This window comes from Catharus ustulatus, chromosome 3, assembly GCF_009819885.2.
Source record: "Catharus ustulatus isolate bCatUst1 chromosome 3, bCatUst1.pri.v2, whole genome shotgun sequence".
NCBI lineage: Eukaryota > Metazoa > Chordata > Aves > Passeriformes > Turdidae > Catharus > Catharus ustulatus.
In genome coordinates this window covers 62,117,732-62,132,588 of record NC_046223.1, presented here as the reverse complement: position 1 = coordinate 62,132,588, position 14,857 = coordinate 62,117,732, and the positions used below count along the sequence as shown (strand labels likewise).

Genomic DNA, 14,857 nt, shown 5'->3' with positions numbered 1-14,857 from the left:
AATTTTCTAAAGACCTGGCTTCTTTGTTTTTAAAAACAGAAAAAAAAAATCAGATTTAATTTTATCCCTGGGTAGAAATCAGTCCAGAAAGAAAATGTACCCAACAAGCAATCAGGTATTTAATGTACAGGTCTGCACGATCTCATGGCAGCTTTGAGGTACGGTTGTACCTGGATTAATCTTTGACATAATGAAATAAGAACATGATTTGCCAAACACAGCCAAGTGTGTGTGCTCTGAATGAAGCCAGCATATAAGAAATCGATATTGATTTCCTCTGAACTAGATTATTTTCTTGTGATTGATTATGTGGGAATAGCCCACAATACTTACAAAGCCATTCCCATCTTCATCAAGGAATGGGTATGCCTGGAGCAGAGCATTGACAACAATGTTATATTGCTGACTGTTCGGATACCTGTGCAAACAAGATGGAGATGGAAAATAAATATTTGGTTTTCTAGACAGCATTAAACCCTGGAATCTATACTGATCTACATTAAACTATTTCTGACTGTTTCTCAGGCAATCAATTGCCCTCCAAATAACAAAGGGCATAGCTTAAAAGCTTCCATGAAATCTTTCTATTGGTTTCAGTAGGTTTCAGGCCCTTAGCTTCCTTTATTTAGGCAAATATATTAGAGAATAGCTTTACATCCATTTGAAAATTTATGTCTGCAGACAACAGGTAATGAGCCCTAATAAATATACTAGTGCTTACTTACAGTGATCCTTCTAGGTATTTTGTCATGTCTGCTTGCAAAAATTCAATAATCCTTATTCTCATACTGTGATCAGGGCATTTTTTTTCTGCTAATATGCACTTGACATCATAAGGGAAGTCTGGCAAAGCATAAGAACTTGTCCACTGCAATGTCTTATGTCTTGCAAAAAGTGATTTCAGGTTTTTCCTGTAAAAGAAAGGATTTTATCATCACCATCACATCTTTCTTCTATGGAAATACAGGCAGGAAGGAAAGAGAAATACATGGAAAAACACAAGACAAGGGAAAATTATTGCTATAGAAATTCAAGGCCTGCTGTCTTTGTTTCTCCATAAAGAATACCTACAAAAGCAGCAATCAATATATACAGAGTTAAAAATTAGGTGTGAAATGTGGGATGTTATAACCAGCAGACAGTAGGAGATGGTTCCTAACAGAGCACAAAGCAGAGCAGAAGTCCATGGGGGCTTGCTGCTGTTGTAAAACACCTTTATCTGTCTTCATATATAGTGTGTTTCCTCTCTAGCAAGACAAACAGCTTAATTGAATAAAATACTGTATGTGACATTAGTTAAGGCTGTCCTCCCACAGGGGGAGGCAAGGAAGGGAAGAAGGTAGTTATCATCAGCTCAAGTCTGCAAACCAAGCAGACACAGCCCAGTAGCTCCTGTCACAAGAACACCATGACCGCTATTAACAGAAGTCACACCCCAGCTGGGGTGTGCTTGAGGCAGGTTATCACCACTGGCTGCCCAAACCCTCATCCTGCAAGAACACAGGGAAAAGTGGGTCCCAACAGCCAGTTATCATCTCAATATCTTCTTCAGTAGGCTGGCCTGAAACTCTCATCCTTTCTGACCTGGTTATGCTGCTGCACCACCTTGGCATCTTTCAATATATCTTGTGGGCTATCAAAAACCCTACATCCCTGATATAACTGCACCAACTCCAGCCCTACCATGAATAGCAGTGCAGTGCTGATGAAAAAAAATACACAGTTTCAGTACTGTATTCTGCTCCTAACATCATTAGCAGTACTCACAGCACTACCACTTCCCCATGCAAAACAGGCACAAAATGGTCTTTCCAAGCTCATCAGATTTCATGGGACACAGATGATCACCAGTAGATGCAAAATGCTAGTACTGTGCAGTCTCAAAAGAAGACAAAGTTGTGCAGGAAGTGACAACATATCCACATAGACACATTCATGTCCTTTTTTGGAGATAAATTAATACATAAATAGGAAAATAAAACCCAATTTGGATTCTGAAATCACTTGGAAATCCTGCCTACGCAAAGTGCAGATGTTCGATATAGAATCAGTGAGCAGCTCTGCAGCCTTTAAGTTTGCATGCTGTACTTTTCACCAACTTCCCTGATGAAAGTGATATGTCATACAGGCTGAAACTTATTACACAATGTTTTCAGTATGCTACCATTTAAAATAGCTCAAAAGTGGACAAAATTTAAAATTTACAACAGTTTTCATCTAAGCAGCATTGAAATTCCATTTGTTGGTAATACCACTGAAGCTGAAAAGCCATTTCAAAAAATGGCGGAGTTTATGGCAGGTTCCATTTGGGCACACTGAACTACAATCAGTCACCTGAGAAAATAAAATTTTCTTGCAGTTGGGATGGCTAATAATCAGGGAATCATGGCAACTCTTCCATTCACCAGTTCATTCACACTTGCCACAGAAACAAAAAATCCTCCAAATTTCATTTATCCTCATTTATCTTACTTAATAAAAAATAATTCCTTGCTCTCCAAACGAGATCCAAAAATTCCTCTTGTCTCCACAGTGCATGAGATTAAATAATTTACTAGTTTGAGCTGGATTCATCGCTGTTGGGAAGTCATGTTAAACACAAGCTGTAATATTTCACAGTGAAATACAAGCTTGTTTGAAAAGAGACACAATTCCACATAAACTTTATCCTCTGAAATGCTCACATGCAAACTTGTTCAACTAAAGGAACAGTTCAGTTCAGCTGCAATGCTGTTCTCCACAATCTAGGAAGGTCTTGGCTCTATACATAAATCCCAGTGCACGCAGTTTTGAGATTTAGGTAAAAATCTATGCAGCCTGTTTCTAGCCCTGCCTCTTCTAGCCAACCTGAGGCAGAAATTAGATCAATATCTTGAAACTGCAAAAAAATAATCTCAAAAAAAAATCTCAGAATCTCAATTTACATCTTTTCATGTCTCTTAGTTCCTGAGACTTTTGATTCTACAGCTAAATTAATCCAATGGCTAACTCAGGCAAAATTTCAGTGTCCCTCTTTCTCTGCTGTCACATCTGATTTACAGCCCTTTCTTACTGGTACTAGGAATCCTGCAGCAAGTTACAAGGAACTGCAATGACAAACTTCTTAATTAATTCTTTTAGTTTCATTTTCTCACAATTTAAGTCCCCAAAATGGCATCTCAGGAGATGGAACAAATACCAATTCAGATGAAGCAAGCTGGTCTCTCTATGCTTAGCTGCAGTACGGAGCTGCATCCTAAGAAGCAGCTCCTCAGCAAGGAGACGACTATTCACAGAGCTTTTACCACTCAGCTTTTGTAGATTGCCACTTTAATGTGCTCAGTCACAGTCCTGTCTCACACAGCTATTTCCTTCTTTGTCTCCATTGTAACCTTACTCTGCTCACACACAGCGTGTTTACTGAGACACGAAGTTATAAAATAGTGTTATTTTGGGAGGAGCCATTTGTCTCCTTAAGATGGAAAAATACCTCACAACAAACCAAATAACCAAAGAAAAAAAACAAACACCGAAAGTCCTCACAAAGAACCCCCAAAGACCCATCTATTTGAATTATATAACCCCTGGCATCCCTAATCCCAGGGACTACCTCGTTTTACTGCCAAAAAGACAGAGTTACACATTAGCAGTGTCACCCAGATCATTCAGTGATGGCTTTAGATTACGCTGGAGAAGAGTGGGAAGTGAACACAGTATCATCTCTCCAAGATCAGTGCCCCATGCAACATCACACAGACATACAGAGCTACCTGAATTAGCTCTACCAAGTCAGTAAAAATAATCTTGGTGTCAGTACAGACAAACAACTCAATCAACATAGCTGTGTAAAGTGCCATAGAGACAAGATCAAATACTAGATCATAATAAGACTTTATTGTTTTTAAGCTTCTTGAGCTAGTAAGAAGGATCAGTTTCCTGAATCCATTTAGTTCATTTAGGGGAAAATGTGATTTAAAGGCCAACTGAGCACACACATTAACAGGCTGTGTGCCATAAGCTTTTCTTATTGTCTGCTGAAGTCCATGAGCCAGGCACCCATTGCTATATCTTGTATCAGCTCAGATCCCATTCAGTCAGAAGACATAGCAGTTAAGAAGAAATTTGCTGACATCAACAAAGGATTGCTCCCCTTTTTGGCATATCCACATAAAACTCAGCACATGGGTGAAGTCTCAATAGATTCCCATTATTCACAAATGAAGGTCTAACCTTTCATATGTTTACATCACACATCAGCAAGAGACTCTGGTCTGTAGGTTTGTAGTTTGGAAGAAAGTCCATGTCAACAAATCCAAGGAAGAAACAGAGGAGGAAACAAGGAACTTGATGATGTGAAAAAAAGGAAAATCTTCAGCTGTAAAAAAATGTTCCATTTCCCTAACACATGTATAATATACTTTCAATTTTATGACATTTCAGGCTGCAAAGGCTATCATCAAAATGAAGAAAGAAGATGAAATATCAAATAAAACTTTTCTTCCTCTCTATAGTCAGATAAAAAAGGACTCTATTTTTCTATTCACAATTCTGATATCTGTGCCCAGAAGACCCTCATGACATTCTCTTCATTGTAATTTCCAACTTTTGACCACAAATACAAAGTTTTCCAGTTATTCCCTAAAACCTGGGATTTGCAGTCTACCAAGTGCTCGATGATGTCTTATATTTTTCAGTTCCCACTAAACATAAGGGCAGATATCCTTTAGACTGAAAAAAGAAGTTGCCCACAGCAGCATTAACTTCAACAAAGTTGGGATGTGAGATGTGCCAAAGCTGCCCATTTCCCAGAGCAGTTCCCGCTTCAGCTTCCCCTGCACTGCAGTACCCTTTCTACAGAAAACATCATGTTTAGTATGAGCATGAAGCTACAGACAAAATTAATTAAGTTTGCATGATGCAGACAAAACCTTCTTCTAGAAGGAGTCCAGATTTGGACTCCAGGAGTCCAGTCTGAGGAGCTGCATCACATAAAGGAAGGCTTTGCACTTTTTCTTCATGCGAGGGCAGCAGCTGTGGGTTACAGAGAGGAGAAGAAAAAATGCTCCTTAGGGAATCTGACTGACAAAATTTGCCAGCTAAATCAGGTCATTTAAAAGAAACAGGGTCTATTCGTAATCACTCCTGTAAGATGTGTTATACTGTATCCAAAGAATTTTATGGGGTTTTGGAATTTCTGTTGTGTTGCTGTTATAACTTTGCTAGACCTTAACAAGGCAATGAAATTGGTGTTTTCTGCAAGTATTTTGTAAGACTTGCTCATTTCTGGTGTGGAAAGGTTGTAGCAATGTATTTCTTTTTTCTTGCAAACTTCTGCAGAAGACTCGCAGCACCCTGTCAATAAATTCAGCTCCTGACCTGAAGTTCTCCAAAACCACGAGTCCAGTTGTCTTGACTTTCAAAGCATTGAGGGAAAAAGCACAGACAATAGCTATTTTCATGACTCTTGTAGCTCTTTTAGGTTAATACCCTTAGGTATCCTGCAGCAATAACAGAGACATGAAATGCTGACTTAAAAAAAAAAAAAAAAAAGTGGCAGAAATTCTTGATCCACATAAATTAAAAACCTAAATTTAAAATATCTCCCAATCCCTGAATAGACCAAGCCAAAACTCACAGATAAGACAAGACTTGTAAAGATGGAATAACAATTGAAATGAAATTTTCAGAAATCATGAAAATGAAATTGTTTTTCTGGTATGTTATACCAAAGGAATAATGAAACAAAGCATATGACAACTGTCCTTCTGAACAAAATAGACAGGCAGTACTTTGCTGCTGCTATTGACCACTGTCAAAGATTTAACATTTTTTTTAAATCTGCTTTTCATATCCTTATGAGCTAAATGAAAAATAGGTCATCACATATACCAGAAATAATTCTGATATCGAGAATAAGGTCTTTGCTTAGAAACTAAGAAACTCTTAAGCTATACATTAAAAAGCACAGTCCTGATAAGTTTTCAATGTAGGATTATAGCTGCATTTGTGTACATATGTATGTACATAAAAGTAATATTTGCCCTCTTGTGTAAATGGAGCAAAATCATTGAGGGGACAATTCTTCAGGCCAGCTGCTCTTTTTCTCTTTTCCTTTTAAAATTTTCTATCTTTTTTTTTTTTTTAAGTACAAACAGAAGTGTGTTTCTGATAAAACATGTCAAACAGACCAACAATACTAATGTATAAATTATAGGGGAAGCAAAGGAAGGAGTACTCTAAAGATCATTAGCAGAATGCCATATCATAATTAAAGACACTTCAGCTGCAGCTACCCAGCAGTCAGGGCAGTTGCTGCAGCCTGACCAAAAAAGATGTGGGTCTGACCTAGTTAAAGACGTTTCCTCCACTGAGAAAATGAATGACCTATGCAGGCCCACGTTTAGCTGAGCACTGACCACATCTTCCAGACTCACAGTAAATAGGGAAATTCAAAGCTGTTGAGGCTGTCTGGAAGATCTGTTATCCTCCTTGTGCTCTGAGCAAATTACTCTAAGGCATTTGGACAGTAAATCTGTTACACAGTACTCAAGAGCTACAGAACATGTTTTTATAGAAAAAATAAATGTACAAATAAACATGTACTAGGCTATCACTCTTGAGGGAAAACAGCTGGACCGTCATAGTGGAAGCAGTGGAAAAGGGATACATTAGGGATGTCATTTTGCTAAGCAAATATGTTGAGGAAAGGCAGACAGAACATATAAACCAACCAATACAAGGATGGTTTTCCACAGCAATATCAGGTATTTACAAATAATAAAAGCCTGTCATAGCAACAAGATAAACCCCAGGCTGTCAGGAGCCATAAAACTGCTAGTACTCCAGCACATAAAAGCAGGAATATGGGAAATGTATTTATTAAATTGTCCTCTCTGTCTATCTTACTGTCTTCACAGACAGGCACTGCTTCAACATTAATCTTCTTGGGAGATTAACAAAAAGATTGTCTGTTTTTGCTTCTATCGTTGTTAGCAAAGCATTATTCCATTGGAGCAACCTGCAAACCTCATCTGTTTTATGCATACTCAATTTCAATACAAGAAAAAAAAATATTCAGTTGTTTCATCCACTTATTCTTTAATTTTTGTGTTCAAACAATCTTCTTTGATATTTTGGTAATATTTAATAATATAGAAGAGAGTATTTAACAGAGTTGTTAGGACTACCTACACAGGAAACACAGAGAAACTTGGAGCCAATTCACCAGCATTAATAATCCATAAAGGCATCCACTAATTCACTTCCAGCAAAATCATACAGTTGTTGAAGCTGTGGCTCCATGAATCTTCTGGGAAAACAAAACCAAACCCAGAAACAAACCGCAAAACCACACATAAATTAAAACAAACAAACACAAAAACAAACAGAAAAACCCAAAACTAAACAAAAAAAAAATCAACCCACAAATTTTAAATTTTTCAGATTGGATGAAATGAACTAAGAGACAGAGGCTACAGGTATAATCCCAGCCATATACCAATAATTTAAACTGTACATTGTGTAATGGTTACTCTGATTCACACAACCCATTTAAAACTCTTTATACAGCACAAGGCAAATTAATTAAAAATAAGCATCCTTTAGGCTAAAAATTGCAAGATGGTATTAGTGGTTTAGTCCAAGGGTTCAAGTGATTTGGATTTGTTTCTTTGATAACAATGCTGAAAGGATCTTTGGAGTTTTTGCAATGTTCTTTTAAAAAATGAAGTACCAGGACTTCTAAAAGCATTAAATCATCTCTACAGGGCAGAATGGCAGGGGGAGAAGTTGTAGCAGGTGGAAATAAAGGCAAATGATGATAAGCAGACAAGGCTTTACAAACAAGAAAATAATTGCCTTGAAAGAGGAACAGGATTCTCTTTCAACACTGACTGCCCATCTCAAGAAGAAAATCACGGGTAGGAAAAAAAAATTAAAAAACCCATCATATTGTCTCACCAGTTTCTAGGCAGGTTTATTTAGATAACCAAGGAAAATGAGTGTGTAAATGGAATCAGCATGCCTACCTTCCCAAGTGCTATATTTAAGATGCCTCAAGCACCAATTTATTGAATAGTCATGTTCCACTCTGTAATGACAAATTTGTCAAATTCCTGTTGAAAACTCATCTGTAAAATATGATTTTTAAAAAACACATAAATAAATACAAACCTTTATCTTGCCCTCTGCATGAAGTAACATGAAACAGTGAGCAAGGACTGAGAATGGAATCACACCACCAGGTTTTCATTCAGTCAAATCCTAATAAATTTCTGTTCTTGTTGTTTTCTAAATACACCTGGATATACCTGAACCTGACCTATGGTAATTAGGATCACTTTTTGTAAAGTATAAATGGAACACGAAGCGTTTATGCAATTTTCAAAAGGTAAGGAAAATTTAATGAATATGTTATAAACTCACTTTTGCTTTAGCACTCTATGATCAATTAGTCCTTTTTCATTTTTAGCTGAACACAGACATTTCTTCTGCTCCACAGGACTAGAAGAACTTAACATCTGCCTGTCAGTAGCCCTGAAAGAAAAAGAGAAAAAAAAAAAAAAAAAAAAAAAATCACTCTCAGGTCTTGTGCAGCTTATGTAAAAATGGAAGTTTAAGGCTCCAAAATACCAGTGTCAGAAACAGAAAGGAAGAAAAATTATCGTATTGAATATGTCATGATTTTTTATGCTATACCTCTTAATCAACCTCTCAGTTCAATTATCAAATTCTGACAAATTATGCTTATATTCTAATTACTACACAGTTACAAATCGCAAGAAAATCAGCCTTCTCACACTAGCAGGGTAACTTCTACCTTCATAACCTGGCATCTCCTAATTTCTGGGAAAAACTTACCATTACAACATATAAGGGGTGGGTTGAAAGAGCTAATTACACATTTCAAGAGCTAATTTCAATACATTTCTATTTAACTAGAATCTTCAAAAGTTATTTTTTCTGGAGGTAAAGTCAAAAGCTTCAATTCAGCTTTGCATTACTCCAGCCACTTTAGATCTCCAAATGCTTCCTGGTCTTACAGTCCACTGTTCCTGGATATTTGCTCCAGCTCAAGCTCATCACTAGCAACAAAAACTCTAGATTCCCACTTTGCTACGAGCCAGTCCAAATCACTGCTTTCTATTTAACCTTTGTGTTCACTTCTCTCTCTCTTCATGCTCCTGTTATTTCTTGTTTTGGTAAATGTTTTGGTGGAAGCTAACATGGGCAGTTTTACCCATACTGGGGGAAGGGCAGAGCTAAGATAAGGGTTACTGTTATGCTGCCAAGAATACATGGCAATCACAAAACACTTCTTTTCGCCCTAAACCTCATATCTTCAGAACTCTAAAGATGCTCTAGAAACTGTTCCAGTCTCAGCTGCACTCAATGTACAAAAAGTTGTTACTGGAAATGACAATAAAGTTTGCCATATTTGTAAGGTGAGCTCTCCCTTTCCATGAATAAATATATTTCAGCCATGCAGTTAAATGAAACAAAGAAAACCCTTAGTATATCTCTGTGTGGCTCTTAGGAACAATTGATTGTGAAAATGAAAGTGAAAAGCATCTTAATATTTACCTGGTAAGGTCTGTGTGTGAGCACCTCACACACACGAGCCAAGTTTCTACTGTGTGACTGATAACACTTCCACTGAACCAGTGACAGACACATGATGCTAAATCCAAACTGCTGGACATGTAAGCCACATTTGGCGTCCTTTCACAAATCTATTACTTCCAAACAGAAAGTGTTCACCTCTCACACTATAAATTCCATGTCCAGCCAAGGACTTTGTTTCTGTCAGGGGGGAGAGGTCAGCACAACTCACACAGAGTCAGAGGATGAGCCAAGGACACCAGGATAACGACATGGCAGCCAGGAGTGCACCCATAAGCACTGGGGATAGCATTTATACAAGAAATACAACAGGGAAAGAGCTCTGGGAAGTTTCATAGTGACTTCAGCTGACCCAGAAAGAAACTGTGATGATGATGCTTTCTTCCCTGCCCTGAGCAATGCCCTCTCCACCCTGTCACTGGTCCTTGCAGGGTGAGCAAGCTCTGGGAACTGGCTGACTGAAAAGCACAATAATTTCCCGCGCCTGATTATAAGCCGCATCTCCGGGTATCAGCAACCTTTAGCTCCTTGTCCATACATAAGCCACACCTGATTATAAGCCGCTCTGTCCTTCGCAGTGAGGACCTGCGTGCAACAAAGTTGCCAAATAGTAACAGAATCGTGGGATCAGGGGGGTTTACTGGCTTGGCTCGAGCCATGTGGGCTCGGCCCGCTCGAGGATGCTGACGGGGCCAGGTGGCCCAGTTTGGCGCTGTCACTCAGCGGGGCCGCTTGGGGCTGGCTGCCGCTGCCACTGGGCTCTCTCGCCCTGGCCCAGCGCTGCCCTGCGGCAGCAGGCGGGCACGGGGCCCCCCGCCCGCTCCTGCTCCCACAGCGCTGGTGGGAGCAGGCACGGATCCCCTCCGCCTCCCTCCCCGGGCCGCGGGGCCAGGAGGAGGGAGCCCCTGCCTCCCCCCCCGTGCTGCTGGCACGGAGCCCGCCTCCACCCGCCGTGCAACACAGTAACCAATTTGTAACAATTGCTCAATCCCAGGTTTTACTGGCAGCTGCTCGGCTCGGCACCCTGGCTGGCACTTCCGGGTTTGGAAATTTCAGAAATTTTTTCACATATTAGCCGTTCCTGAGTGTAAGCTGCATTTCTGGGGTGGGATCAAAATTTTAGTCAAAATGGTGTGGCTTATAATCGTGAAATTCTGCAAAACAGAAAAGATGGCTAGTTTTCACCTGGGCTCAAGCACTGCATGACAGGGGCTAGGAACATGCTAACTCAGTTTTCAGCATTGTTCCCTGGCACCACAGGGACCACACAACCAGCTGTGGATGGTACCAACTGCAAATCTTATCACAGTTCCTCTACTTACTGCAATTCAGCCTAATGTCACTGAGCAATGAAGGAAATGTGAATTCACAAACATTTTGTGAACTATCAAAACAATGAATTTTACATTTGTTTGAAACAGTGCTTCATGACACTTTAGTCATGAGTTCTTGAACTAGATCAAAAGAAATTATTCTTACAGGATTTTGTTCAAGATGTACTGAACAGAAGAAAATAATTTTGAACTATATCACTAAGAAAAGCACTGCAGCGTTAAGAAAAGAGTCACAGCTATCTGCTTATAAGGATACAACTTTTAGTTTTGTAACAAAATATTCTTTTCACTATAGGTGCTTTTCCATAGTTTTATACCCCAAAATGCACAGAATATATCGACTTTTTACTCATCCTAAAATACATTACTGAATTAATCTTAAACTTGCTTGGATTTTATTCGGTTGTTCTTGCTGACACAAAAAATATTTCAGGAACAGCAGCTTCCCTGTAAATAGGATACCAACACCTTATTTTCCAGGAAGGAGACTTGGTAAGGAAAGACTTTAATGTAAATTATATTCACTAACTTTTGATATTTTAAGCATTTCAAATTTTTTTGAGTCTACAGAACTTCACAGCAACTTCAGTGTTGCACTCATGCTACTGTAACTGCACGCTCTTTTGGGACAGCATGGCTTGACTTGCAAGAGCTGAGAAGCACATGAGAAACAGTCACACTGAGATACAGTCTATTCAAATAACCTCTTACAAAGTCAAGCATGACACCTAAATATCCAAAACAACATTCTAACTACCCTAAACATAAGGACATGTTTGCTTCTGAATCCCCTGCTGAAATCATGGTATATCCACCACACTTTGGATGAAGTACAGGACCTATACATCTCTACCCCTAAAGAAGGAGCTTCCTGTAAATCAAATAGGCAGGCCCTTGGTGCAGAGAACTGAGACTGGCTGTGATAAATCTTACATGCAGTGACTTGGTCTTCTTCCTGCAAATCTCCTTTTCTCCAATAGTGCAGAAGCATTTACCTAAGGAGTTTCACAAATACTTCCACAAGGACAAGAGGATGTAGCTCCCCATGCAGTTTATTCTGCTCATGAGCTTAAGTTGTTTGGAGGTAACACAATTATCACTGTTTAACACTCTTTTGTTTGGGCTATTGATCACCTCAGAGTGCACAACCTGGACTCCTTTTGGATGAAGGCAAATGCTCTGCAGTTCTAATCCTCTGGGATTAATCCTACTGTGACTAATGCAGCCTTAGTGCTAGTCCTTTCCTTTGAGAAAAATACATTTTGCGTCCATGGCAAGCCATTCTCTATGGCCAGGATTCTTGGATTTAAAAGGGACCACTTAGAGGTCAGGATTTCTCTCCTCAGGTAAGGCTTCAGAAAAATATGACCCTGCAACATTTAAAATAGATCAGAGTGGAAGGAAAGGATGGTAGAATCAACAAAGCCCTTACCCAAATACCGCCAGTGAAAACCCCACAAATTCTTCCCCCTCCTCCCTCCCATAAGAAACCCCAAACAAATAAAGAAAACCTGCTCAACCAAGAGTCAGAACACAATCACTGAGGACAACCTCCCAAGAATCTGTTTTCTAAAAATCTACCTAGTTTCATAATAAATTCCAATAATCTCACTGTGGGATTATTGAATGCTTACATCTGGACCAAGAGTTTCCTTTCCAAACTGACTTTCAATACATCTGTGACGCAAGTATTATCTCTGGCTAAATCATTATTTTATTCCAAGGCTTGCAAGCATTTAAAAATAAGTTCTTCAAAAGGTTAATATTGCAAACAACAGAAGATCTTAGCTATAATGAAAGTTTGACAATACTTCATCCAAATGAAAACCAGGTCCTAGAACTGGTTATGAAGGAAGTTGAAATTAATTAATGGCTTGGTCCAGGAATGTTGATGCCCTGTTTAAAAAATCCAATTTTACATTTCACATTTGTTACAGATACTCAAAATATAGAATGCACGTACAGCTAAAGAGCTAGTAAATGTCAGTTTTATAATTCCATGAAAAGAACACAGCTATACCCAGACTTGTATTTGCTGTGCCATGAACAAACTCACCCACTGAATACTTCTGGAAATTTCTGAGAAGCTGTTTCACAACAGTATGTGAGGGATTCCAGCCCACTCTTCTGTTGCTGGTATTTTTTAATCAGGTCCATCAGCACAGCCTGGTGCCCAATCTTCTTCACCAGCTGCTGCACCATACGATCATTAAGAGCCAGAAGAGCTGCTCCGCTTACTTCTTCTTCTGCAGATTGATGGAGATAAAATAATTACTGTAAAACAGCTTTATAGTTAAAAGTTACATTCTATATGCCTAAAAACATGATGATGGAAGATGTGTCAAAGGGAAGGATGCTTTGTACTGCTGACAGACATCTTCAGCTGCCACCATCCATCCCCAAGCAGTGCCAGGAGTCCTGATCACTGGCCAGATATCTTTCCTGACAAAAAGCCAAGTCTGAAACACACTGAAGCAGTGAGTGGAGTATTTTAATGCTTTAAATCAGGCCATGCTTGAACCACAGGAGACTGTTACTTGCTGAAGAAGGAAATCAAGCTTTGTAACAGAGAACACAAGAAATAGGCTGTTCACATAACAGTTTCTTGTGCACTCTTCTGTAGAGTGTTTCTATACTCAGACATAAAACATTTACACACTACATTTGCATTATTTCAAAAGATTTATGCAACATAAAATAGGCCCTGTCAAGACTTTTAAACTGCCAGCTCTGATTTGAGGTGTCTCTATTTATACACAGGCTTAAACTTATCCCCAGGACTTCTCCAATTTTGTAACAAATCTGTACACTTATGTCGATTTATCAGATCTATGTCAGTTCTCACACTTATAAATTTTTATAAAAATCTGAGGTTAGCATATACACACATGCCTCAAACCAAAACAAGGTAGGCAGTGCCAATTAAATGCACGGCAAGAAATATTAAACAAACACCACCACCCCCCCAAACAACAAAAATGCTTACCACGGAACTTAGGAACTAGTTCTCCTAAATTTCTCTGTTTCAACCAGCTGCAGACTTGCTCAACTGACCAACTTTCCATCTTCAGTTGCTGCAATGCTAAATTTCCCTCTGAAATGAAAAGAGGGCATTATTTTTGTGCTGAACTCTAAGCCAAACTCCAACATTTCATAAAAAAAAATGCACTTAGTAAATAATATATCTCCATGATCTGAATAAAAATACTACAATATAATCCAGCTAATACCTGTTGTAAGTGGCAATTTCTTTGGATCACTTTCCTCACCTCCTCTCCCGTCACTGGTTTCCCTCTGTTCTGAGGCAGCCTCATTCCTTATAAAACACGACCTGCTCCAGTACCATTAACACCCAGGTTTCCACACAGAGAAGAAAAAAGGTGTGAAATTCACCACCACCATCAGGCTCATCAGGAAATGGCTGACATTTTACAGAAAGAAAAAAAAACCAAACCACCCCACCATCAGATTAGAGTCTGTCACATCCATGCTTACAGTCAATCAAGCACCTTAACCCTTTCTGCACCACCTCGCAGGGCAGGTACCCAGAACACACTTAACCCTGAATTACAAACAGCTGGGGACAACAAAGGAGAAAGGGAGGTGACTGCTCCTGCTGTTATGTGCTGGTCCCTTTGTCCAGGCTTCAGTGGTACCTGGGAGGATGCAGTGGGCACCCTGGGAAGGCAGAGTCTCTGGACCAGCTGGAATAGTTACATCCACTCTCTGGATGAATCCTGCACATACGGTGGGCCCCCTGCCTGAAGGACTCACTCGGTTGATGAGGGGGTGCTGCACATCCCAAAACCACCAGAGACCTCCCCAGAGGAAGATTACTTACAAAGACAAAGCTTGTTTTACACTGCAAACTTCTCAGCAGCAGAAAACTCTCTCTGAGGGGAATTTTTTTTATTGATGTGTTT

The 14,857-nt window shown here is 39.3% G+C and overlaps 1 protein-coding gene across 1 annotated transcript in view; it reads right to left on the bottom strand.

Moving 5' to 3' along the window:
- Window positions 1-14,208, bottom strand: part of SAMD3 (sterile alpha motif domain containing 3) — a 35,034-nt gene extending 20,826 nt beyond the window's left edge. Inside the window, exons 1-6 of the mRNA XM_033056030.1 lie at window positions 14,165-14,208; window positions 13,921-14,028; window positions 12,991-13,180; window positions 8,404-8,514; window positions 726-911; window positions 334-418 (exon numbers count right to left, since the gene is read on the bottom strand). Coding sequence (XP_032911921.1) covers window positions 334-418; window positions 726-911; window positions 8,404-8,514; window positions 12,991-13,180; window positions 13,921-13,999 — 651 coding nt within the window. The 5' untranslated portion in view covers window positions 14,000-14,028; window positions 14,165-14,208. The remainder of the gene's footprint in view (window positions 1-333; window positions 419-725; window positions 912-8,403; window positions 8,515-12,990; window positions 13,181-13,920; window positions 14,029-14,164) is intronic.
- Window positions 14,209-14,857: the final 649 nt, after the last annotated feature.